This window comes from Poromitra crassiceps, assembly GCF_964638095.1.
Source record: "Poromitra crassiceps genome assembly, chromosome: 22".
Taxonomy (NCBI): Eukaryota; Metazoa; Chordata; class Actinopteri; order Beryciformes; family Melamphaidae; genus Poromitra; species Poromitra crassiceps.
In genome coordinates this window covers 8,866,288-8,893,893 of record NC_139647.1, presented here as the reverse complement: position 1 = coordinate 8,893,893, position 27,606 = coordinate 8,866,288, and the positions used below count along the sequence as shown (strand labels likewise).

Here is a 27,606-nt window from a genome sequence, read left to right as displayed (position 1 = left end):
CTATTTAGATTGTCTGTGACTAAATGTGTCTCTGCCACAGAACTGCTGCAACACATAACGCTGCTACCGTCAAATACAACACATGCATACAACAAAAAGTTTCAGGAACAGTCTACACTACACTACACACACGCACCACACACACACACACACACACACACACACACACACACACACACACACACACACACACACACACACACACACACGGATCTGCACATATCCACGTACATGTTGCACACGGACAAGTAGATTCACTGTCAGATCGACACGCGTCATTTGTCTGAGGCAACAGACTCATTTATGAGAGGAGATGGTTCTGTTAGGGCAAAGCAGTAGCAGTTAAGACAGCAGATACTCACTGCCCGACATCAGATACAGTCCGTTGGGGTCCACAGCTAAGCTTGTGACGGCGTCCAGGTGGGCCACCATGGAGTGGATCATCTTCCCTGTGTTGTTGTCAAAGAACTTGATGTGTCGGTCCTCCTGTGCAGTGATGGTGATGGGGAGCGTGGGGTGGCTGAGGACCTTGTTGATGTGACAGGGTGTGCCTGGATCAAAACACACAGTAGCCATTACACTTCACACAGTAGCCATTACACTTCACACAGTAGCCATTACACTTCACACAGTAGCCATTACACTTCACACAGTAGCCATTACACACAGTAGCCATTACACTTCACACAGTAGCCATTTGGACTAACTGAACCTACAGTCAATCTGGTTATCACGACTAACCAAGTTGGCTAAAAAACAGATGAAAAGCAGGCTTAATTGATGGCTCTTTTCTTTTGCATGGCCAAAGATGATCCCCTACACAAGCTTAGAATGTTTACAATACAAATTGCAATTTTCAGTTATTTGATGACCCATGAAAATGCAGTTTTGTGCTGGCAAACCTACGTTAAATTTAGTTAAACATGTATCTATTTTAGGTTAGGCTGATATATCAGACAAATAGGGGCATTTTTTTCATTGAATTGTTTCCATCCCTTGATTTATAAGTGACCTTTGACCTATGACACCCTATCAATACAGTACATCAGGCTCAACCCTAGTGATCGTTGAATCCAGTCTACCTGGCTCCAAAGAGGACTCCAGGTTGAGGACCAGCTGATGGGTCTCCATGTTGAAGAGGCCAATCTGCCCGCTGGTGAAGGACGTGACCATGTGGGCCGGTTCACTGCACACCAGGTCCACTGAGGAGGGCACTCCCAGCTCTGGTGCAGGGAAACACAGGCAACTTGACATGAAAACAGCAAATCAAACAATACAGTATAATAGTATAACGAAAAATTATAATACAAACAAAAAGTTGGTGTAGATAATGTATCTGTACCTTTGTTCTCGTTGAATACGGCAAGGGCGGGGGAGATGGTGTTGGCGTCCCACAGTCTCACGGTGCCGTCTGCGGAGCAGGAGAGGAGGCGCTGGTGTGCGCTGCTGTACACCAAGCCCCACACTGAGTCTGTGTGTCCACACAACGCCCCGCGGAGCACCGACGGCTCTGCCCCACAAAACACAACACGAACCAGGTCACTTCTCCTGCTTTGATCTGAATATCCGCAGGGCCAAAGTGTTTTTGGGGACAGAAGTTTGTATGAAGGACGGGGATGTTGGATGATGACCTCCTTACCGTACGAGTCGTAAGGGTCAATGTTGGGGTTGGGAGTGTTCCAGCTTTGGATGGTCCCGTCGACCCCTCCGCTGAAACATTGCTCCCCCGTGCTGCTCATGACCACACTCAGTACAGCGCCCCTACAGGTGAAGCACCATATTGTCAGCGATGATCTAACGAGATGTCTCGTCTATCGAGACCCCAATGAAACAGAAATTCACATGAGATGTATTTACCTGTGGGCCCTGAAAGTGTAGATCGGCTCCACATCTAAAGAAGCACTCCTGTGGAGAAAGAAGGTGCACAACAATTTTTTTTAACATACAAAGTCAAACAGCCACACTACTTACTTTCCAGTGATAAATGTTTTTAAATTATATACCGTTTACTTCTGTAGCAAATCGGCAAAGTGTTGCCTACAAATCACCCAAAAGAATAAGTCCGTAAGTGAACAGACTCAAATTCTAGCGATTCCAAATGAGATTAAAAACAAAAAGATTATTAGCTGTTTATGCCATAGAGTTTTACTGTGTTACCCCACAACGGCCTTGACTCCAAAATGACTTTTGGGAAGTTTTGAGATTTTCAAGCGGGCCCCGAGTTGGAAGAGGTGGGGAACCGCTGACTTAGAGACAACTGAAGAGACATCCTTACTTTTTGGCAGGGGCAGTCTTTTGCAGGTTCCACATCTTGAGCGTGTGGTCCTCTGAGGCGGTGACCAGGACGGGCTCCACAGGGTGGAAGGCCAGACCTCGGATCCCGTCAAAGTGGCTCCGGAGAGTGAACTTGGGGTTCCACGTCTTCCTCAGCGCATCCTTATTGTTGCCGATCTGAGGAGAGGACATCTTATCAGAACGGAATATTGTTGACGTAGCGTGCTTCACAACAAGTGATTAGTTACCAACTAAACTGCGTTTGCACAATTTGCATAGTGTTTTTACTTTTTTGGGAGGTATAGTGAACTACTGCAAATACCAACTATTTTTGGCTGTAAAAACAAATGGAATTATATCCTTTCATCTATTTATTTAATAATTCTTCATTTGTAATAATGTTGCTACTGACCTGATCAGTGGTATTTCTTGCAGCCATGTGATTTTGTATTATAGGACAGTGCTGATGTAAATAACTTTACTTAACAAAACCTCTCAAAAGTTCTCCCAGTTCACAATACCTGCTAGCTTGTAACACTACACTTCCATAGCAGCTTCCCCGGGAAATGTTCATTAATAATAACTGCATGATGTATGAATTCCAAGTGAAGCTTTTAACTGCCGATGTGACTAGGCGTCTTTGCAGTGGAGCTGAATTAAGTGGGAAGGATAGATCAGTCAAGGCTGCAGACTCTGAAGATAAGGTGAACAGAAATAGCTTCCCTCCAGAGGGAACTGCCCGGCCCTGCTATGCTACTCACGTCATAGGCCAGACTGTCCGCCTCGTTGGCCACCGTGAGCCCGGCCAGCTCCCCTAGACCCAGCTCGCTCTCCATGGCCTCGTCACTGCCCATAATGAACGACTTCCCTGATGTGGGAGGGAAAGTCAGCGCCTCCACTGGGGAGAGAGAAAAACACACCCCCAACACGCCCACGGTCAATAACTAGCCGCACGGTTAACTCGCGGTGAGGGGGGGGGGATGCAATAATTGATTCAACTTGTATCTCTGTTCGAGACTCGTTATGAGGCACCTTCGTCTGTCCGGTTGGCTTCGTGCTCGCTGAGCCGGGCGACGGTGGGCCGGGCCTGGGGCGCGGACGGCGGCTGCATGTGGGACATGTCCTCGGCATCTCTCAGGTTCGCCAGCATGTCCTGCAGCTTGGACCGGTTGGGCCCTGTTCCAACGAGTCAGGTAAACGGTGTTACCACACAGGACACACGGTGACGGCGAGAGAAGGAAAAGTAGAAGAACGCAGGCCAAATTTATGAGAAAGAAAAGCAAAAATGTCGTGATGAAAAATGAGAATACTCTGAAAGAAAGCATACAGAATGAATACGGAGGAAAAGAAGCATTAAAAAGGGAAGAAAAACAGATGAATAAATTATAAGCTGTAGAGGGGAGAAAATTAAATCGAGACAGCAGTGGAGCGTCCCTTGTTAGATGAACTGAAAAAGTAGAAGAGGTTTTTCGAGAGTGTGGAGGGAGATGCAAGCCGCAGATCCCTGAGATCTCAGACCATCGAGGATGATTTAATTATGCTAATTATGAAAAGTATCACGACGAGTGCAAACATTTTAGCGCAGGTGGGCCGAACCTTAACACCCCGATGCCCAGTGGGCGGTACCAGAATCATATTATCTGCCAAAATCAATAAATAGATGCAAGAAATCCCCCCGCATCCTAACAGATGATCTCCCTTCACACACCCACAAAAGTGATACAGCGAGAAGAACAGAAAGAGAGCTGTGCTGCAAACGGAGCGGGAGAGAGCAAAGTGAGGAAAATGCTGGTGATGCTGCACACATAAATATATGGAATAAAGAAAGTGGGATGAACTGTTGAACGGCGAGAGCTGTAGGTGGTTGACCTGATGATTTAATCGCAGTAGAAAATCAAATAAATGAAAGAAAAAAAGACAACTGGCAGCAGCACTGCAGTGCGGAGCTTGGGGGCCTTGTGAAATCTAAAGGGCTCTCTCAGTCTGAAGAGGGCTATTATTCTGAGTGCGGGAGGAGTCAGTTGAGTCACTTCACTGAGTCACAGAAAAAGCTGTTCTGGGAATCATCTATAACAGCAGCAGTAGAACAATTGACTACTTTAGTGTGAACATGGCTGACAGACGACGATGATGATGATGGTGGTGGTGGTGATAATTATGTTCATAATGACTGGAGAAGATACCAATGTGGGGAACTGATGATTGTCGAGGATAGTGCTAGTCCAGATGGGGGGAGAGACGGACTTGCCGTGGTGGTGGTGTGGAGAGACTAACATCGATATTATTCTCTGATATTTGAGTGTGTGGACAAGATGGTGATTGGACATTTAAAACCAAAACATTCACATGGGGGGGACAAACACATGCACGATAGTAACATTGCGCGTTACTTTTTTTGTGCGGGAGAGGGAAATGATGGCGACATGGTACAAACACATGGCATCTCACACATTCACCAGCAGACAGAGGCGACAGTGTATTATGAAATGACACACGGGACAGAGTTGAGGACAGAGCCGTGCCAAAGTAGCAGGCGTAAGGAGGAGCGGCTAGACAGGAAGAGATGAGGAAGAAGAGTGAAGATGTTTGCTCTTGATTGGAGGATTTTTTTGGGGGGGGGGGGGCCGGACTCAGGCTCAGAAAGTCAGGCTCTACAGAGAGAGGAGAGGGAGGCAGCAACGCCCGACAGGACTTACTCTTCACCCCCTTTTTCCCCTTGCGCTCCTTTCTGTACTGCTCCTTGAGTTTGGTTATCAGGCCCTGGTCCACATCCCAGGCCTCAGAGATGGGACCCTGCTCGTCCTTCTCTACACAGGGGGACAAAACCAGACCGAGAGGCTGTTGAGGCATTTGCCCTGGTCGGAAGAGTGCCCCAAGTGGCCAGGCAGGGCGGGTAAGGTGCGGACACCTCTCTCGGACTCGGTACTCTCCTGGAGGTTTTTACGCTCATCTTGCGTCCCCCCCCCCCCCCCTCCCCTCTGCATCGCTGAAGCTTGCGGAGCAGACTCTGCTGGGTAAACCCCCGCTCAGAGTCCAGTCCAACAGTTCCAAGAAGAGATCAGAGGAGAGGTCCAAAGCCTCAAGGAGAGTAGTAGTAGTAGGCCTTTTGGACCTGAGATTAGCTTTTTATTTTTTATTTTAAGAGACCAACCGCCGCCACAGTGAGATCTGAATCACCAAGATCATTGTGACCACGGGAGGCACAGAACTGACTTAATTTAGAGTCACTCAACGTGGCAGCGGACTCTGCACTCTTAGCCGTCTCTTTTAAATCGGTTTCACCTTTGGTGTGTCTTTTGTATTGAAGAAGTAAAAGTGGTGGGAAGGAATTTGATGCCAGCTGGGGAGTGCTTTATTTTGAACATTTGGATTCTCAGTGAGAGAAATTCTACTTCTTCATCATAAAATTGTTAGATATACCGATGATATAGGTCAGATTATTCATTAGGTGCATGTAATTAGTCAAATCCATGTCCAAATACAAAGGAACACCTCAACGTGACATCAAGACCTGCGTTTCTGGCTTTAGTCTTTAGAGGATCTGTAGGACAGTCACAGACTCAAGGGAATCAGGTTGATTTGACGACACAGCAACACAGGAGTGGAACAGACATTGTGGTCACAGGCTGGCTATGGGAACACACAGTGGAAGAGATCACACACTATGGGTTAAAACAGAGGAACTCCAACAATCATGACTTATGATGAGCACAGCATGACATGTGAATGATGGACACGAGGACTCCATGAACAGTCACCAAACTATGAGCAGATGTCAACTTTGGACCGGAGCAACGGAGATCAAGACATACATAAAATAACTTGTGATTTTTTTTCAATGGCTCTACAAATACTAGGCTATATTTCTAGGTAAAGAAACAAACTATTGGAATGACATGTCTCTGTAAGAGAAAGGAAATATGAACTTTCATACATTTGGTATTTGACTTGCTTTTGGCAGAGCTAGTAAATAAACTGTGTTTTCCTGTCTGATTCCAACCATGCCCTCCATGTCTGCTCTCTCACATCATGCTTCCGGCCCCCCAGGGCCCCCCTGACTCACCCCAGTCTGTGCCGTCCCCCGTGCCTCGGGACTCCGGCGAGGTGTCCATCTCGTCGGGGCTGGACAGGAAGTCGAAGCCCTTCAGCGCCTCCTCTGTGTCCGGGTCCTCGCTGGTGTCCATACTGGCGGGCAACAGTGACGAAGAAGAAGCGGGCTTCTTCCTCATGATCTGGCAAAGACATAGGGGGGCCGTTACAATGATACAACTGCAGACGGCTGCATGCACCTCCACCCACACTTCAGCTTCGTATCAGCGCGGGAAGTGAAAGCCCAGGTTCTCTTACCGTCCTGGATTCCATGATCGTCCTGTCCCTCCCCTCGCTGTCCTCATCCTCGTCTTCATCGCTGAATTCAGCCGCCGCGCTCTCGATGAACTTGAACGCCTCCAGCACGGCGCTACTGTCGGAGAGCTCCGCTTTCCTGTTCAAACAAAACGACGCACGCATGAGCGTATGGTCGCAATTAAAATGTGTAACCGTCTTAATTGTTATTTCACTAAATAAATCTAGACGTCCAAAAACACCCAAAGTCAAGTTGGAGGCACTTGTAAAGTCTGCCCTCTCTAAAGTGATTGGAGAGCACTCACCCCTTGGTGCCCATGCCCTTTGTTGCCGAGTCTGTCCCGTTGACCAAAGGCTCGGTACTGGTCCTTTCACCGGTTCTCCCGCCTCCTCCGTCACCAGCCAGGCCCAGCAGGGCTCTGACCCGCTGGGACTTCACATCCAGGATGGTGTCTGTGTAGCCCACCTCCTGCAGGTACCTGCAACAGGTCACATGAACTCAAGGCTGGTTGCATTTGGTCTTCACATCAAAATGCCATGTGTTATTATGAATGGAATATGGAATATGAACAGTTAAAGGTACTATTTACAAATGGTGAAAATGCATAGATAAACTGCTAATAAAGGGTCTATTAATTAGATTCTACTTTTACAATAATATTGTAACTATAACTATTATAACTATAACTATTGTCAACTATATTATAGTTGACAATAGTTATAGTCAACTTTGAAGTTGAAAATTCTACTATAAGCCTTTGAACATGCTCATAGCCACTGTACAGTATTTGTTACTGTCAGATGTGTGATGTCCTCTGGCACTAGGCTGGTTACCAATGTTAAAGGGACAGCTCACCCTAAAATCCAAAATACATATTTTTCCTCTCACCTGTAGTGCTATTTATCCATCTATATCGTTTTGGGATAGTTGCCTGAGTTTTGGAGATATCGGCCGCAGAGATGTCTGCCTTCTCTTGAATACAATGGAACTGGATGGCACTCGGCTTGTGGCGCTCGAAGCACCCAAAAAATACATTTGAAAAACTCAACAGCAACGTCTCTTTCCAGAAATCATGACCCGGTTACTCAAAATAATGCACAGACTTTGTTGTGAGCAGTTTCATGTAGGAACTATTTTCTTTTGCAGTCTCATGTAGGAACTAGCTAGCAGCTAGCGGGTGTAGTTCGGCAAAAGAAAATAGTTCCTCCATGAAACTGCTCATAACAAGGTCCGTGGATTATCTTGAGTAACCGGGTCATGGTTTCTGGAAAGAGACATTGCTGTTGAGTTTATCAAATGTATTTCTTTGGCACTTTGAGCACCACAAGCCGACTGCCCTCCAGTTCCATTGTATTCAAGAGAAGGCAGAAACTCTGCGGCCGATATCTCCAAAACTCAGGCAACTAACACAAAACGATATAGATGGATAAATAGCACTGCAGGGGAGAGGGAATATATATGTATTTTGGATTTTAGGGTGAGCTGAAAGTTAAGTTCCTTTAACTCTGCTGCTGGGGCATGTGGAGCATCTCACCCTATATCACACCTATCCTGTAGGGACGGACACAGCAGCAGAGGCGCTGGTGATGATTTGAGCAGTTGACTGACTGAGGGGAGAGGGGCTGTTTGAGCACATTATTGATCTAAGACTCGACACAGACCCAAGAACACCCTGGCTGCCTCATCAGCCGGGGGAGATGATATGTGAGGCTGCCCGCGATGGTGTCTGGGATGAAGACCTGAACTCATTTTTACAGAGACTGACTGGAGAGAACGATAAGCAAGATAACAACACTCTCCCCTGAGGAGAATAACCAGAGAGGGTAGTAGTGACTACTGCTGGCCAGATGAGGGCGCTCTTGTCCATAGTTTTTTTTCTGGTCACAGCACTGCTGGCACGGCGGTATACTTAGATTACAGAATCCTGTTATGTCGGGTATCCGACAGACAAAGAGACTTGACACCAGAGTACTGCGGCCCAATGTAGCCTTTTACCATCCTGGTATTTTGATACAGTACATCTTTAGTGATGTGATATTCACCTATGAGAGTGTACTGTTCACTTCACCCTAGCTGCTGGGTTAGCTCCTAACCGTTAGGATATTGGGATAGTGGGATCTTGGTTGGGATATTGTCGCGTAAGGATAAAAGCAGCATGTATGTCAGTGTGTGTATATACTGTAGTATACTCACTGTCTGAGGAGTTGGCGTCCTTGTTTCCACGACAGCTGATTGTTGAGCGATCCAGGGCCCTCGTTCTCGTTGGCCTCATCTGGGGGGAAGCAAAGGACACAAATCACAGCGACACAAATCACAGCGACACAAATCACAGCTCCACAAACAGCCAATCACAGCCAGCCGCTGACATTAATCCCACTCTACAAACACAAGCAGAACATTCCTGTATCACAGCATCAAGGCAGCTATGTGCGTTCATTCAGCCCTCGCTTGCTTTTCACTAAGTCAATACAGGATTATAATTAAGTAAAAGGGGCGGTTAGAAAACAGGATGATGAATCCTCTTTTGCTTCTTTTGTGCCATTGAAATTACAAGAAAAATATCTAGCTTGGTTGTGTTTAAATGTCAAAATAACCTCCTACTACCCCTGCAAAGGATGATGAGTAACTCAGCTCTCACCAAGCCATCGTCTTGTTCAAATGTCAGGTTTGGAACCTAAATCAGAATTTGTGTTACCATGGCATCTGCATCTGCCACCAACTGCAACAATAACTAGCCTATTCCTTAATGTTTACATCCCAGTGGGCACGCATCCCCTTCTTAAAACATTGCAGACATTAGCAATGGAAACAGAGAGCGGATTGAAAACTCATTAGCGATGGCTCTTCCTTGGCGGCTAAAACAAGAAACCACCTCCTCGGTCATTACGGGGGAGCGGTTCAATATTTAATGACGCATTCCAACACATCCAGCACGGCAGCTCTCTCTGCACTAACCAGGTCCCACGAGTCGACACGCTAGAAAGAGCAACGACGACGTGTGTGTCTTCGTCTGCAGCATCAAGAACAGCGGCGTCTTTATTAGCGTCTAAAGCGCCGACTGAATAAACTATGACGGGATTCAAGGCTCGACTTTCCTATTCGACATCGTCAGCACTCTGGCGGCGAGCCGGCTGGGAACAGGAAGTTGTGTTAATAAAATGGAGATGGGGCGCGAGTATGGTACAGTATGTGTGTCGAGGGGTTGAGTTGGCAGGGCGAGGAGAGGAGGTTGCCTCAAAAGTGGGCCATGCGTAACTCAGGAGGGTGAGGAGCGGGCAGATGCGCCACCATACGTGCAACACCCGCCCACCTCCACCCCCACATCCCCTCCACCTAACACCTCCCCCCCCCTCACCTCCCGCAACACTTCAAGGGCTCCGGTGCTTTGAACCACCTTCATGAATAGAGATGAGGATGGTAAAAAGGGGAATATCACAATCCGACTTAATGATGGGAGCGTAGTTGGACATCCGAGTCCAATTATATTACAATAAAAACTGTAGAGATGCAACGGTATGAAAATTTCACATCACGATTATCGTGCCCAAAATGATCACGGTTTGTTAAAATCTTCAAAAAGTACTAATACACTCACAGAAAGTTTTAGATTGAAAACTCAGACCCAAAAAGGATTGATATTTATACACACTCACTGAAATCATTTCTCCAAGGCTGCGCGTCGGCGTCTGGGAGACGGTTGCCAACTTTGGTTGATGATGGACAGTATTTACCATGTTTTTCAAAGCACTGTAATCATGGTAACACGGTATTCACGGTAACCACGGTTTGAATGATAATGAAAATTTGAAATGGTACGTTATCGTAAGGAATTTGATCACGGTTATCATTAAAACCGGTTATCGTTACATCCCTAATACCAAGAACAGGTAGCGTACTTTTCGGATATGGGGGTGATATCACTCAGGGTAAATCGTTGAATGCCGTGCCCTGTGTTGATATTTCAGCAAAGTTGGGTGATCGTGCGGGGCGGTGATTACACGGTTCTTATTTCTTCATTAGCTATTAAGTTTTGTTTTGTCGTTTGTGTCGCAAATTTGTTGCTACTGTGACAGTTGTTAACTGAAGTGTGTCTATATATTAAAGAACAATGTCTCCAAATCTGCCTTTTTTCAACACAAAGGAGTCTGAGATGTCTTCAAATGAGTCAAATGGATTATATTTCAAATTCCTTGTTACATGTAGCCACATGAATGGGCCTAAATCTGTACTATTCTCCAAAAGTAATGGATCAAACCCGTGTTTGACACAGGATGAGTTTTAGTAGCTTTAAGAGAAGCTGAAAGTGTCGTCTCTGTGTCTCTCGGGAAATGACACGGTGATGAAACTATTGAGGGCAAACAAGATTCAACATGAACGCAGCCGTCTTCACAGTCACACACGTACCCAGTGCTGTCACCTGAGGTATGCGAACACACAACTGCTGAGTGATTTAGGAAGGACAAATGGAGGTTGCTTGTTTGTGGTTCCATGCTTACCAGAGTCGTAGGTTGGCGGCTTCATGTCACCTTGATTCAACTCTGTCCCATATTTTAGCTTGTGGTACTTTGCTCTGGAAGGCAGACAAAAGGAAGGAAGATGAGGCAACACAGATAAAGCAAACAGCGCTGATCAAAAAGGCCGTGACAAAAAGACTCGTTATGAATGAACGGCGTCGTTCTGCGTCGGCTTTGAAAGTCAGTTCAACACGAACACAAACTCATTCGCTCGTTTGACAAAGCGGCTTGTATGCCCGGATCAACTGCAGGGATTCCATTCACATCCACACAGCAACGCGTTTTGAGGCGGTAAAGCAGGAAGTAAAGCAACAATAACCAATAACATTAATGAGGGCCCTGGCACCGGAACACCTGAATGTATTGGTTACACCTGATCGACTTACCTTCCTGCCTTATCACCCCAAAACGGCTGCTGTGAAAAGGGTCTATCGGGGAGCAATGATTGTAGGGAAAAGCAGCAACGTGTGTGCTGTGACTTATGTCTGTTTTGACAAAGGTCATTTTTGCTATTATATTATTCTCTGATGACCAAAAGGATGCAGTTTCTCCCATGACTGCACACTGATGTCAGAAGAACATGACTGCACACACTGATGTCAGGTCAAGAGGAGACACCAGGAGAGCTTGCATCCAGAAGAAGCACCCCGTCAAAAACATCAGATTCCTTTTAAATTGCGAACATCCTGCGTTTCAGACGGCCATTCCCCCCATATTGCTTTGAGATAGCCTCTGAAGACGTGACCTGTTGCTAAGCAACCGGGGGGAAGCGGTAGTCATTCTAGGTTAAGTGTCGCTCCTAAGGCAGAGCCTGTGGTGATATTGCCGGAGAAAAAAAGATAAATATTATACATATACTAACAGCTAGCGGACGATTCCACGCATAACAAACCTGATGTTTCTGACAGAGCAAAGAAGGTAAGGAAAGTGTAACTACCCTTTAAGCAGACTAAAGGAATGACAGCGCACTAAAGCTATTTTGACACCTGTCTCAGTCTGTTGTGTGTCATGGCCCTCATTAAGCCCCAGACAATCTCACACTCCCAGCTCCAATTAACAGTCAGCCTGCAGTCAGGCTTTTCATTCGCTACGCTCTGAACAACTTGTCTCACTTTCCATTTCTGCATTCTCTCCTTTAACCTTCATGTATATCCAGGGAGGCTTTTGGTTTGAATACGTTTGCTCTGCCTCGCGTTCATATACGGCTCCACACATTCCCCATCTGGTGGCTCAATACAAGCGCAGCCTTGTAACTGTTGTGGGCCCTGGGTGCCGCAGCTCTACCGGTGAGGTCAAAGGTTAAGTGCTGCGCTCAAGGCGCATCCTCGGCGGGTAGCTGCTGAGGGAGGGCCAGAGTGACTGGTTCACTTTCCCCTCCTTTCCGGGTTACACACGCCTACTTCGCTAACCTCCTTCAGACGACACACTGAGTCACGCCCGGCTCCGATACAACGCCAGCATTAAAGCACACCTGTAGGCAGCGTCTGAAACACGGTGAGCTAACGGGCTAACATTTCACTGTGAAACACGGTGAGCTAACGGGCTAACATTTCACTGTGAAACACGGTGAGCTAACGGGCTAACATTTCACTGTGAAACACTGTGAGCTAACGGGCTAACATTTCACTGTGAAACACTGTGAGCTAACGGGCTAACATTTCACTGTGAAACACGGTGAGCTAACGGGCTAACATTTCAAATGGCTGATGAATGAAGCTATTCTTGTCATCCCTGTTCTGCTTTCTGTCTGTCAGCTAAGTTATTTTGCATGATCCAGGCACAGCTGATGATGCTGGCTGCGTGACGTGTTGACATCGTCGATAATACCTCGTCTGCGCCGGCGTGCAGCCGTGCGTCGAGGAGGAGGAAGGAGAAAATGCAACGTGAGTCACCTCTGTTACCGCAGGGGAGTGAATTGACGCGGGCTGGAGCGCACGGGGGGGGAGAGAGTGAAGGCATTTCTGCTGCGTTACTGGGAGGGAAGAAAGCAGCTCGTCTTGCCTGGAGAGAGAGTTCTCCTCTCCTCTCCTCTCCTCTCCTCTCCTCTCCTCTCCTCTCCTCTCCTCTCCTCTCCTGTCCTTCCACTGAGGACGCCGCAGAGTCATCGGGTCCTGGGACAGCGGCAAACAAAGCCTTCCTGCCTGGCTGCCCCACACATCCTCTCCTCCTCTCCACGGGAGGGGCACACACACCGGCTGCACTCCGGGGAATCTCTCTGGCACTCAGTCTCACTCCATTACCGCTTCTACTGACACCAGCTGAGACGCAGCTCAAGTAATGTGCAGTGTATAAACCTGCTGGGGGGTCTGCGAAAATGGATGTCAAATGCATCAATCCGGTGCACTCGGAGCAAAATGAAAAGGCCAGATCTAACTAGATCTACCATCTTTACTTTACTGTATTCTGCATATATGGTAGAATACTGCTTGCTTAGATACAATGGCCCATCTATAGCAAAATCACTTCCAGGGGAAAACTCAAGTACAAAGTAACACTTTGCTTTGTAAGCATAAGCATAAGCAAAAGTAAAACAAGATAAAAAGGGAATTGCCTAACTTTGATTGGAATGATGTTCAGCCAAGACAATACTTATATATAAGTCCCAAAGCAGGAGTTTGTTGCCAGTCAAAATCTATTTGTGCTGTTGTGTACCGCCACAAATAGATCAATGTATGGGAAACACTGTATATATATACACACACCAGCATTCCCTTTTTCAAACTATTTTCCCTTTTACAACATGCAGACAGTTGCACTCTGAGCGCGTGCAGCGGATGTTCAGCTGTGTGTTTGTCGACCAATCAGAATCGCACACTGCACCCATTCACATTCACTGCTTTTCCAATTCTCTCAGTGGGAGTCGTTTATTTTTAGAGGCAGAGACGAAAAAGGGAAACACTGCAGTTGTTCCTAGGTGGTGTGTGGGTGGGTGCGTCGACGCTGAGCTATGTGTGTGTGTGTGTGTGCTGGGTGGGTGGGTGGGTTCTAGTGATAGCACGCGGATGCGCTAAAGTACCCACCTCTCTTGCTTCAGGGCAAACTCCAGCATCTTGATCCTCCTCACAAGGTCCTTCTTCAAGTTCTCCTGGCCTTTCCTCTCCCCCTGCAGGAAGGCGATTTGGGCCTGCAAACACACAAAAACATAGGATTGCCAGGGAGGGCACGGTCTAAAAGCAAGGAGGGGGTCTAAGTTTATATATAGAGAGAGTCAATGCTTCCGGTATCTTGGTATCTTGGGCATGAGCTAGCTACATAAAAGAACAACCGCCTCAGAAGTCATCTGCAAAGACAATCTCTCCGCGAGGCACCGACATCTGAAGAGAACAGCCTCTGTATAGAGACTGAAATAGGACGGTGTGTCAAATCAATATGCACGGCATGATGGGAAATAAGACGACAATCCGTACAATTCTATTTTAATCTAACATCCTCACTCCTCCCACACACTGTCCGTCAGCCCCTCCCTCCCTCTCAAACCCCTCCCCCTCTGCACAGTCGCTTTCTTCAGTAACAGGCAGCAGCTGTTGACGCACTCAGTCCGAGTCAGCATTACGTACGTCGCAGGGCACCATACACACGTATTGCGCGCTCACACACACACACACACACACACACACACACACACACACACACATGCATGCACACACACACCGCATACAGTACACCCATACACACTTTTTTAATGAGCGTGGTGGTAGAGCCCAGCTCAGAGTACAGTTAGCATCCAGGAGCTGCCCGGCCCAGACAGACCAAAACACACCAGGACAGATGACACATCGACCATACAGTACGATACGGGTCAGGTGAATATACTGTATGAAATCTGACAGCAGGGTTGGATACGGTACAATTAACGATGACTATTATTATTGCCACAGAACTCTCTAAAATTTTGTTTCAATTTAGTTCGAAATGACTGCTGTTTGTGCTAAATCTTTAAGGCAAACACATTCGTCTTTTGCACTGCAGAAATACGTTTTTATTTAACAGTATGCAATGCTGAGGTAACCTGACGCTGCCAGATGGACGGTTAGCCATCTTGCAAGCAAGGTTAATGCTAAGGAGGATCTATCCAAAATCTTCACACATTTGTAAACTGCACACACTGACTTAAAGATTTCACATTTCATCTAAGTTGGTACCTTTAGCAGTGTATTGTTAAAGTTGTGTTCAAAAAGTCCAGGATCACTGTGTGGTTACGAACTTACGGTCAAAGAAATTGGCAGTGGAGTGGGATCATGATCACTGCTGTTATCTGTTCATTCTGTGACGGTTTTGTAGCAAATTGGCCCAGCAGCCCTAACGATAGTCTGAGGAGCAGATATCAACCCCGACTACATACAACAAAGCCTGTCAGTGTGCAGACTGTGGTGTGTCTGTCCAGTTACAGTATGTTGACACTTACAGCTAGAGATGGGCCGATACCATTTTTTTCAGACCGAGTACGAGTACGAGTACGGTACTTAATTTTGGGTACTCGCCGATACCGAGTACCGATACGAGTACTTTTTGTTTTTGTTGAGTAACCACTTATTTTACCCCCTTTTTTCCCCCAATTTCATTTCATTGTCATGCCTTGTACTTTTAATGATACTGTAATGTTCAATTACCACAATGAAAATAATAACACTGCTGATTCTTAAGATACTGTTTATTTGTTTACAGTTTCTTTACCTTCTTTAAGCAGCACACACCAGCACAGCCAAAACCCAAAACAGAATTGAGTACAACAGTATGTTAAATAATAGTAAACAGTCAAATAAATGCTTAGTAGTCACTCTCTGTAACTCTCTCTGTAATTCTCTGAGTTTTTGTATTAATTGTAAATTACACAGTACTCGGGCCAGAGTATCGGGACGTTCTCCCGATACCGATACGAGTACTTGAGTACGGTATCGGCGCCAAGTACCGATACCAGTATCGGTATCGGCCCATCTCTACTTACAGCAAGGTGAAGACTACCAAACGATGAGCGAGTGAGCGCTCCTCTCACAGCAGCTCAGGCTGCCTTCAGGAGACGAGGATCAGCTAGACGCTGCGGTTTCAGCACCTCATCAGAGCTGCTCTTTTATCCTTTACACTCAATCTCTGTTGTGCTAAATCTCTGCTGCTAAAAGTGGGACAGCAAGACAATGAAGCCGAGTAGTTCATTTGCTCCCAAACGCTTAAAACCTATTGTGAATCAACACAAATACGAGAAACACACGCACACATGCGCACGCACGCACACGCACACGCACACGCACACACACACACACACACACAATAGAGTGAACGACCAGTAAACAATAGCGACAGCAGATGCCTTGTAAACATATTACAAAAGCAGCTGTCTAGCTTCAGACAGGGACTCCATGTCCTCTTGGGATTATTTAGATAGTTTAGAGACATTTTTCAGAGTTCAGATTTCCCTCCTAAAACGACATGTCTTATATCTTAAATCATATAATATCATATCATATATCATATACATCTGGCTCGCTTAAATCTTTACATTTCAGTCTGCAATGCATGCTGGGGGATGGTGTGAGTTTTGAGTGGGCTCAGGCTGCATGATGGCACCTCCTCCTGAATAGCACTGCTGCTGCACCAACCGCCTGCAATGAGTCATGACAGAGTCACTTCAATCAGCAGCCTTGTGTTAACGACGGGATTCCAGACCATTTCTCTGCAAAGAAATTCAATCAGAACAACAATGAACCTGCTCTAAGTCCACACGGTGCCGCCCTGTCCTCGGTGTGACACTACTGTCCCCAGACATGTTGTCACTCTCTCTCTCAAAACAAAAAGCAGTTGGCAGTATCTCGGCACCAATCACAGCTAGCAGTCTGCATCCCTGCTTTGAAGTTTGAAAGTTAGCTTAGCGCAGCAGCAGACGCCAGATACATCACTTTCTCTAATACGTTTACAGTCTGCAGTTCCTCGTTCACCCGGTTTTATGTGCGTCTGTGTGCTCTGCTCGATCCATACTAACGCACTCTCGATCGACAAGAATGTTAACAGAGTTTGGTCTCCACTTAGAGAAAGTTCACGCGCTAAACCCCAGCGAGGAAGACGGAGACTGGTGCTCAACAGCCGAGGAACCACAGTAGCATCAGAAGGAGAACACTGGAGCCCTCGGGTCGTCTTTAGATGGTTTATCATAAGGTGCAGATCAAACACTGACGTTTCGACACTTGGTCTTCTTCAGAGTTTGGTCTCCTCTCAGGCTGTTTTCTGCGTCACGACGAGCGCCCTCTAGTGGGCCGCGAAATATTTCCCTCACTGGTCTTTCGTCTCCGTCAGGCTGACGAAGAAGGCGTGCTGGCGTTAGCTAGCCGTTAGCTACGTTCGTTAGCTAAGTGTTCTCCAGACTCGGCAATAGCGAGCACACTCAATCCAATGAGAGAACTTGGGCTGAAGGAGGCCGTTTGGCTGAAACGTCCGTTGCTGCTCTCTGTCCCAGATGACCTATTCAACTTTTAGAAAGGAGATTTTAGTGTGCTGGCCTGTTCTCCTTTTTAATTCACTAAGTGTTCACCAGGCTCAAAACGCCACTGAATGACCAATTCAATATAACTGTTAGCCAGTCATGCTCTAGCTTCTTTCCATAAAGCCCATCAGATTTGATATCTGTTGGCCAGTTGGTTGATGATAATAATCATAATATAGCAATGTTGTGACTTCTAAACTAACATCTTTACGGAGGTACAGGGGAAACAGTATGGTCTGCCGTCAGGGGAGAGAGGGACTGGGGAGTCCTTATTTTCTGTAACGCGAACGTACGTTTTACACTTTGTTTCTACATAAGCAGCATTGTGTCACGTATGCATACTGCATTGCTTAATGCTACGGACTGACTGCACAAAATAAAGATTGACAATAAAAACTGAGTGTTTGAATTGGAGCCAACGAGTCTGATGATAACGTTAGCCTACCAGCGGCTAATAAACTTTTGTGAGTGCGTGTGTATGTAGTACTAGCATGCCTGTGTGCTTAGTCACGGGTGACGGCTCCAGTCACGTCTCATATAGACCCTTTTCACGGGGGCCATTTTGTGTCAAAAAGGCAGAATAAACACGGGTGCAAACAAAACACTAATGAGCGTTTCCAAATTCCAATCATGGAAGTTGGAAACCCTCATTAGTGTTTTGCTTGCACCCGTGTTTACCCGGCCTTTTCGACACAAAATGGCCCCCGTGAAAAGGGTCTGGTAAACGGGTCCGGGCGCACACAGACAGGCGTTGCACCTGCGGGCTGAACGTGCGGCGATTACTCGACAAATGGCTCGAACTAACGACCACTAGTTGACCAGTAAAATCTTTGGTCGGGGGGGGCAGCCCTAAAAGTCTCTTGGTGTCCCAGCTAGGAGGTGCTGAATATTACTGGTTAAAAACTGTTACACAATTGCAGATGAAATTCACACAACACAGAACAGTAGAATAGCACGGGCTCTGGTCAGGAGACAGAAACAGCTTAGTCACGTCTACAACGAAAGCTAAAAGTAAGACCGCAGCAGCAGGTCAGTTATACAAAGTCCGACTTGCAAGTATGTCACGGCACACACCCCGACACAATGACAAAATAGCCTATGAATAGGCTGCTCGTTATAGTGGATGACGACGTGCCCAACAGATGACCTCAGCGCACGCAGCCGTCGACAGATCGAGAGAGGCAGGAAAAACACGCAGGCTAATTTTTCCACTGTAGATCAAAAAAAAAACGACACATCTGTGTCGATTAAGATAGTAAACTTCACTTCACTTCACTTCCTGTTCCAGATAAAAAAGCGCCCGGGCCCAGCCCCGCCCCGGAGCCCTTCCCGTCGGTGGGCGTCCTGCGGTGCCAGAGACAGAGAAGAAGAGAAGCGTCTCTGTGAATCTCTGGCTCCATCAAACATTAACCTTGGGAGGAATGCAATGAGTCGACTCGGCCCCATAAAGAGACACAGGAAGCGTTTAATCCTCCAGGCCTCACACTGACTGCATTATCAGGCTGCAGGATAAGGCCTCCTCAGTCAGAGAGCCGGGGCGTCCATCTTTTCACACACAGGAAAGGGGAGACAGAAGGGATAGCCTAATGGCTAGTAGGGGAGGGAAATAAACACCAGCCAGCAGCAGCCACCGGCCAAATGCTGATCAGCTAAAAGTACGTGTAAGTTGGTTTACTCTACTAGCCACTCTGGCAGCGTTGGGAGTCCATTTTGACTTTAATAACGCTCAATTAAATAGTAAAATATGGAGAAGTGGTGGGTACATTGACTACATTCATTTATTGGAGCCATGCGTGGGGGCCATGGGCATCTCCATGATAGCTAGTTTTTTTTCTTTGCTACTGTGAGCCAATACATGTCATGTGTGGGTTGATGGAAGGGGGTGGGGGATTATGAGTGAATTTGTTTGTGTATGTATTTTGCATTTTCTGTGTTTTTTGTTCATGTTTTGTGATTCTTGTTTTTCTTGGATGTTAATAATAAAAAACACACACACACACACACACACACACACACACACACAAAAGAAGAAGAAATTAAGTGGTGGGTGCATTTTAGAGACCCGCTGCCACTTTGGCTGGTGAGCAAAAACAACATTTGAGGAGAAACACATACAATAACTGCAATACAACTGCAGCTGGGCCAGTTATGCAAAGATATAGTCGACACTAACAGTCAAAGCTATCTTTAATGCAATGATGAGTGAGTGTGATGGCATTTCCTATGTGTGAGGTCCTAAAGCAGTTTTCCTGTGTGGCTGCTGCAGATTGACATCTGTAAACACAGAAAACCAGTGGTTAAATGCCATCACAGTGAGGATCTCAGAGGGACACAAATCCAATTCGCCTGCTGCTCATCGCTATTCAGTTTATTTGATGTCAGATTAGTTCAATTGAAGTATTCTTAACAGGCAAGTGGGAATAGCAGTCAAACATTTTTCTTCAGTTTCACAGCCTGATATGACAATGATTACATCATCATGTCACGTTAGATATGTATATTTTTGACAACGCATTGTTGGCAGTGGAGTGGATTACGTAGAACATGAAGAAGAACATGAAGAAGAAGAAGAAGAAGAAGAAGAAGAAGAAGAAGAAGAAGAAGAAGAAGAAGAAGAAGAAGAAGAAGAAGAAGAAGAAGAAGAAGAAGAAGAAGAAGAAGAAGAAGAAGAAGAAGAAGAAGAAGAAGAAGAAGAAGAACTTCTGATTCAACATTAATTTGGGCTGGTTTTGATATAATAAAAGACAGAAAAACCACACTCCCACTATTTTCAACAGTGAGAAAGCCCAGTGGATCTTAAAGGAGCCTTGTGAATTCCAGACATGTTTTCTTCCAGACTAGTTTTGCGTCATCGCCAAAGACATCCGAAACACAATGAGGCCATTTAAAAAGTAGACAGAGTGAAGTCTGTGAAAAGAGAGCAGCAGCACATCTCACTCAGTCAGCGACCGACCGCGGGAAGACTGAGCTCACTCCGTTTACTTTCAAACACTCATTCTAATGGATATTCATTCACACAACCTCAGGCCTTAGAGACAGCCACACAAAATAGTCACATATGCTCGCTGGCTGCAACCTGGGCTATCGTCAGGACTGAAGCGAGGGCGGACGACCGGACGTAAAAGCCACATTTACAATGCAAAGAACCTGACTTACAGTGAACAACAGTACACTGGATTTACTCTCACAGTCGCCACGAACCAGTGAACGGCAAGATGGCCGACCTGATAACTAGCCAAGTACATTCCACACATTCCATTACCAAGAGCAACAGACAAAAGCAAAAGGCAAAACAACAGAGGAAAGACAGAGAGGTGCTGCTGTGCTACAGAGAGGTGCTGTGCTACAGGAGCTACTGTACAGTGGCCACTGGTCACAACAGAGTCTTTCTCTCTATTTGTCAATAGATCATCGTCTCAGTTCAACATAACGTTATTATCACCAAAACGGTACACACACTGAGTAGGTTTATTGATGTATTCATATTATATACAGCAACAAAATTGCCTAAATTCCTATGACATTTAACCTTTCTGAGTCATAACCACTGGTAAATTAGGATTTAAAAAAAAATCACAAATACTACTACATTTACTCAAAGAAATGTGTTTCAAATGGCTTTTGTCTGTGCTGCTGCTCAGTTAATTTATTCACCCTTTTCAGTGAAAGGCATTGATAAAGTTTGCAATATATTGTCAATAGAGCAGTTCCAGAGATTGTTGCTGCTTCTCTGCTTCTCTGTATTCTATATTTGATCGAGAGTTGACTGGTTGTTGCACTGCATTGCAACTGGTCTCTAACCAAAACCACTTCCTGTCTAGGAGAATACCTGAACAGGGCTTCAAAGAGCTTGAGGGCGCATACAGCATTTATGCATAATGAGCCCAGTGATCTCGCCTGGGTCCAGACCTTCCAATCCACACACTCTATGGCAGAGGTTCTCAAATGTTTTTCAGCCAAGGACCCCTTATAAGATAGAAAATATACCGGGGACCCCCTCATTCTGATTTGTGATTTTGGGCTCAGCTTGTTTCCATGCTAACATTTAAATTGATAGGTTTGTCAGATTAGAATGTAATCCATGAACCATTTTAGATTTAAAGCATAACATGTTTTCGTTGAACTATGAAGCTTTTGCACACAAAAATGCTAGGCTACCATACCAGTGAATCATAAAATCACACTCAACTGACCTGGACTACCATGTAGGTAGCCACGTAGGTAGCCACTAGCCAGATCAACTGCTGTGTTTAATCCACGAGTCCACTTAGCCATGTCTGTGCCTTAGAACTAATGTGTTGCATTGTGAGACACTGACGAGCTCTGCTCACGGCTGGAGCATGCCTCTGCAGACGAAGATATCGAACACGCATCCCGAGTCCTGGATCACACTGTTCTGATCAGAACATCCAAAGTCCTGGACTCACACTGTTCTGATCAGAACATCCAAAGTCCTGGACTCACACTGTTCTGATCAGAACATCCAAAGTCCTGGACTCACACTGTTCTGATCAGAACATCCAAAGTCCTGGACTCACACTGTTCTGATCAGAACATCCAGAGTCCTGGACTCACACTGTTCTGATCAGAACATCCAAAGTCCTGGACTCACACTGTTCTGATCAGAGTGCACTCAGCGAGACAGGGAGCAGCTCAACCGGGGATTTAATAAAGGATTCCCGCTCTGTTGTCTGGAATGCTCCGAGCGGTCTTTCACCTACAATACGGATCAAACCAAAATAAAAGCCGCCCTGTACAGCGAGACAGTGCTCGGCATGGCCGTCTGACTCTGAACCATCCTTCTGTGTCCCCTAAAGCCTCAGAGAGACGCACCGATTTGCCGGTTTCATCTCATCGCTAGCTTCCACTCCAGTTCCATTTGACACTTTGCTGTTGAATTGCTGACATGGAGTCGACGCCGCGGTGCTACCTCACCTCGCAGGAGGCGCAAACAAACACACTATATTATTGGACTGGTTGAGGAGGACGGTGCGGCATCCCATGTTGCTGCATTAATATCACATGGGGCTCATGGCAGGCAGGCAGGCACGCGCGCACACACACACACACACACACACACACACACACACACACACACACACGCACACACGCACACAGTACATTTATTTATTTATTTAAGATCCCCATTAAGCACTGCCTCAAGCAGCGATTATTCTTCCTGGGGTCTGAAATTACAATATAAAATTCAAGAAGCAAAAAATTGAAAACAAAAATACATAATGAAATCAAATAATACAACAATAACCAGAAACATTACACAGAAAATAAACACACATGCGCGCGCACACACACACACACACACACGCACGCACGCGCACACGTGCGCACACACACACACACACACACACACATACACACGCACACAAAGGCACTGGTTGGCACATAAGTGGATTTATCAACATCAGCGTTTTCCCGGACAGACTGGAGTGTGTGTGTGACTGCAAGGTGCAGTCGTAACTCGTGGCACACCTAGATTGATAACAACCTCCATGGATTGCATTAGATGCCTCATCATGGAGATAGCCGACAACGACCAAGAGCTAAGACACTTGGAAACGGGAGGAAGAGCTAAGCAAACATAGATGCCAACAGCTTTGATGAGAAGAAATGTCTCACTCAAAGAGTCATGTGGTGCAAAATCAGAAAACGGTAGATCTAACTGTTTGAGATACACAATATGGATTTTTCAGCCGATACGATAAGCGATAAATATCTGCTTCTCATGACCGATGACCGATACGATAACTGATAACCTGTAGTTTATGTGCCTGAGGGTAAGAAAGGCTCAGCTGTAGTGAGCAAATATGGATGATATATTCCATAGCTCTGATCTAACTGCAGGGATGCACAATTCATGAATTCAGTGAATGATAAGAGGGCAGACACAAAACCACTCAAATTTATTCACTTAAGTGCCCTAATGTGGGATCAAAAAGGTGACTGTCACCTAAAGGTGACTGTGACTGACATCACTATTGTTTGACAGTGACACACACAAAAACAAGTACACTTCTGAGTTCTGACTCTTCAAATACAAGGACTAAACCAAAGGCTTTTAGAAGCGAAAGCCAATGGCTGCATATTGTGCAGATAAAACACAATGTCAACAGGCAATCAGGCATAGTAGACTGTAATGTTTAAAGAGGTAGCTGCTGGGCTATCAACAAAGCTAGCATTTAATGCTAGCGGGTTGTTTTTGGAGTTAAAGACACAAAGCCTGCATGTTTCATTTAGGGTAAAGCATGAGGGTTTTCTATATGGTTTACGCCAGCTTTACGAAGTGCTTTGAATGTGGGCATGTTAGTCACAACAAGCGGCTTGCTTGCAGAGCGGGGAGTGCTACAACGGCAGCCTGCTGGAGTCTGGACTAGGCCAGCTAGCCAACATTAGCCACAACAGCTAACATTCACGCGGTGGTGTTTAGCGGCTAAACCAAACAGCTAAACTAAACAGCTACACCGGCAGCCATGGAGGCGACATGTTTTGCCTGTAGCCTGCAACCGCAGGCGCAGCTGATTGACGATTATTGGCTAAAATGTCATTATCGGAATAATAAACAATAACATAAATTGCCCATATCGACCGATAATGTATCAGATCGATACATATTGTGCAACCCTACTGATTAGGTATGCATTTCCTGCTCAATGTTATCATCTGTCTAGCCCCAAAAAACTAGCCAACATCATCAACAATGGACATAGTATAGTTTATTAAGAGAGAGACTGAGATATGGCCACCCACCCAGAGCCATCTAGATAGAAGAGTCCCGACATCTCCATTCACTCCAATGGACCAGTTTTTTACTCTCAAGAGTTCCAGGAAGTAAGTTCCTGGATTAAGCAGCACTGTCGAGTTGCAGAAAAATAGACAGTTTGTGTTGTACTTTGAAAGGGTTTTTCATCCCTTGAATCAAATTGTACATTATCAGCTTTATTTTAGCATGCAAAAGTAGCGCGAGACCCATTCCTGGCTGATCATTGGCTAATGAGTCTCGCATTTTGGTCCTCCGCTGACGCCACTCTCTCTCTAGAGGACACTACACCCACCTAAACAGGAGGCACTAATGGCTACAGTGGCTACAGTGTATCAGAGTATGAGTCAGAGATGGTAAAGAAAAGAAAAAGAAACATTGTCTCCCCCTGAAGCCTGTCGTCCCTCCAGAGAGTGTGAAACAGGCAGAAGTGTGTCTGGCAGCAGGCGCTCAGTAGCAGGTAACAGCCCGGCCTGCTGCTCATTTTCAACAGCTCTCTGGGATGTCAGGGCTGCCAAACGGGCCTTTTTCACTTCAGGTCACTCTGTCACAGATTTGACATGACAAATTATTACAGCAACGGCTTCCTTGAGAGGAGGATTTTCCCTTTTCAGCATGCGCACACCTCCATCAGCTCAGGAGCAGTCAAGCCTCAGGATTAACTGCCCTGGGGGTCCGCAATTTATTGATAACTGCAGACAGACAGACTTATACAGTATATAGGATACATAAGATAACAACTGCCCTGGGGGTCCGCAATTTATTGATAACTGCAGACAGACAGACTTATATATAATACATAATATAGCAATTATATTATTTACTAACTAGCCTGGGGTCTATTTTTGCTTGACTGTTTTAAAAAATAAGCAGAATTTTCCGATAAGGTTTTTCAAAATGAAAAGAAAAATAGATCCTCTGTGTATCCCAGTTTTGGTGGTTGACTAATGAAGACCATTCATAGACTTATAGAAGTATGTGTAAAAAAAAAAAATACAATCGCAAATGCCAAATGTTACTGTAAGGTAAGAAAACAGCGGTGTGCCATGATGAACAAATGGGGGGGGGGAACCAACTGCTAACACACACAGAGCCGGGCACTTTCAACTGGAACGCACACAAGTTTACAACTCTGACAGAGCGGCGACCTCAGATTTACTGTAAAACTGGGGGAGGCAGGCAACTCTGCGGCACAGCCAGCTGTCCCGCACGGCCGGCACACCCCCACGTGGGACAGACCAAGCCTGTGAGTGTGAATGGAGGGAGGAGAATGGAATGAGCAGGCCGATAAGGCAGCTCGAGAGAGAGAGAGAGAGAGAGAGAGAGAGAGAGAGAGAGAGAGAGAGAGAGAGAGAGAGAGAGAGAGAGAGAGAGAGAGAGAGAGAGAGCACGCTGAAACGCTCGCCGGCCATTCCAACAGGGACAGTGAAGCACACAGCTCCGAGGATTAAGGGTTTAGTTAAGAGTAAACATGGCTCCCCCTCCTCAGCTACTCTCACAGGAAAACCCTGGCTAACCCTTTTAAACTACTCACTAGTACCATTTGTGTACAGTAGAACAGGGATACTGCACTTGCTTTGCCCGGGAGGGGGGGGCACATTTGCAAAAATGACAGGAGAGGAGGCCAGGTGCCAGTTATTAAACAAGCATAAATCACATAGATTTTTCGGTAGTGGGTTGTAGGTTTTTGGGGTGCCAGTCATTTAACATTTAAGTTCAATATAAAGGAGTGTATTGGATGTGCAATGAAAAGCACTCACAAAAGAAAAATGTCCTTTACAGGCAAGTCCAAATAATCAACCAAACTAGATCTTATTCACCAAAATTAAGAGTTCGGAGTTAAAAACGAACAAACAAACAAAACACAATAACAATAAACAACAATAGCTATGAATTCAGTTTGTTCACTTAAATTCAATTCTCAAATCTGTTCAGAGTAAACCCTCTTCCCAAACAAATCAATAAAGGATCTCTCCAAAACAAACGACGACTCAGACGACTTTGGCACACAGGATAGTTAGTTAGTTAGGTTAAGTTAGTTCAGTACTTATATGCTGCCTTCCATTTCAACTGGGAGTTTGGGATTTCAGGGTTGAGTGACGTCACACCTGAGTTGTCGGCGTTCCATTTAAACAATCGGGAAACCAGCCAGGGTTAGCTCTAGCCAGGCTAGCCATTGTTAGCAATAACAGTTGATTATGCATTTCACAGTATTTTTGTGCATATAAGCACTGTAGCAACATGTCCACACAGACAGAAGTTAGACAGTACTGTATACAACTGATTTAACGAGACCCAAAAAAGACAGAAGTGCTAATATAGTAATAAACAGTATTTACTATGATTTTACTACTGCTGAAGCGTGAGCAGCCATCTTGGATTTTTGAGGTTGGGGCTGTTCGGCGAGTTCGGCAGAGAAAATCGGAGCACAGGTGATGTCACAGTCGGAGTTCACGACCTTTGAACCATGACATTCCCAGCTCCCAGTTTAAATGGAATGCCCCTATACAAGTGTCTGGGGCAGTGAGCAGGCGGTGATATTTGACAATTTAGCTGGAGCTCAGTCTAACTTTAACGTTAGTTTTCATTGTGAATTAGAAAATGGTTGGGGGGAGGGGCCACTCGGCACCCTATTGCGGGCCGCCAGTTGAGTATGACTGCAGTAGAATATATGGTGATAGGCCACCACTCCCGTCTTTGTGGTGCCTTGTTGAGCATTAGTGCAGTGTTTCTTAAAATGATGGTTTGAAGGAAAGTACGGGACTGTTTCTTTGTGAGCAGTTATGTCACATTAGTTTGTGTGTAAAGTAAACTAGTATGAGTTATACGATTTGCAATCGCAGATTGTTTTTTGTCACTTCCTGAGAGCAATAATATGGAGAGAAACACAGTAGGCCTACATGGATACGCCGGCTGAGGCAGCCTGTACTGTGTTGCTCTTTGTGCGCGCTCCCATTCTGAGTGGCCCTTCTTTGACAGGGCGGGCAAAAAATAACTGCAGCTTGTTGGGGGTGGAGGTAGTATTGACCGAGGAATGACGGTGCCACCCATTTTGGATTTCTGAATGCCACAGTATGGATGTGTGTGTGTGTGTGTGTGTACGTGGCTCCGCGTCTTCCCCCTTATTGCTGCGCCACTGAGCTGAATATGCCCCTCAGGCATTACCAGTAGAGCAAGCAAACATGATGAGACCAAAATACATCTACCCCCAAGGTAAAAGCTATTT

The 27,606-nt window shown here is 45.8% G+C and overlaps 1 protein-coding gene across 1 annotated transcript in view; it reads right to left on the bottom strand.

Annotated features, from left to right (window-relative positions):
- The window catches only part of LOC310796004 (striatin-like), a 31,939-nt gene that overhangs the window by 1,395 nt on the left and 2,938 nt on the right, over positions 1 to 27,606 (bottom strand). The window contains exons 2-16 of the mRNA XM_083658152.1: positions 14,154 to 14,257; positions 11,116 to 11,189; positions 8,813 to 8,891; positions 6,924 to 7,097; positions 6,622 to 6,757; positions 6,338 to 6,506; positions 4,971 to 5,081; positions 3,307 to 3,450; positions 3,036 to 3,172; positions 2,276 to 2,451; positions 1,858 to 1,905; positions 1,640 to 1,761; positions 1,343 to 1,510; positions 1,083 to 1,223; positions 363 to 551 (exon numbers count right to left, since the gene is read on the bottom strand). Coding sequence (XP_083514278.1) covers positions 363 to 551; positions 1,083 to 1,223; positions 1,343 to 1,510; positions 1,640 to 1,761; positions 1,858 to 1,905; positions 2,276 to 2,451; positions 3,036 to 3,172; positions 3,307 to 3,450; positions 4,971 to 5,081; positions 6,338 to 6,506; positions 6,622 to 6,757; positions 6,924 to 7,097; positions 8,813 to 8,891; positions 11,116 to 11,189; positions 14,154 to 14,257 — 1,972 coding nt within the window. The remainder of the gene's footprint in view (positions 1 to 362; positions 552 to 1,082; positions 1,224 to 1,342; positions 1,511 to 1,639; positions 1,762 to 1,857; positions 1,906 to 2,275; positions 2,452 to 3,035; positions 3,173 to 3,306; positions 3,451 to 4,970; positions 5,082 to 6,337; positions 6,507 to 6,621; positions 6,758 to 6,923; positions 7,098 to 8,812; positions 8,892 to 11,115; positions 11,190 to 14,153; positions 14,258 to 27,606) is intronic.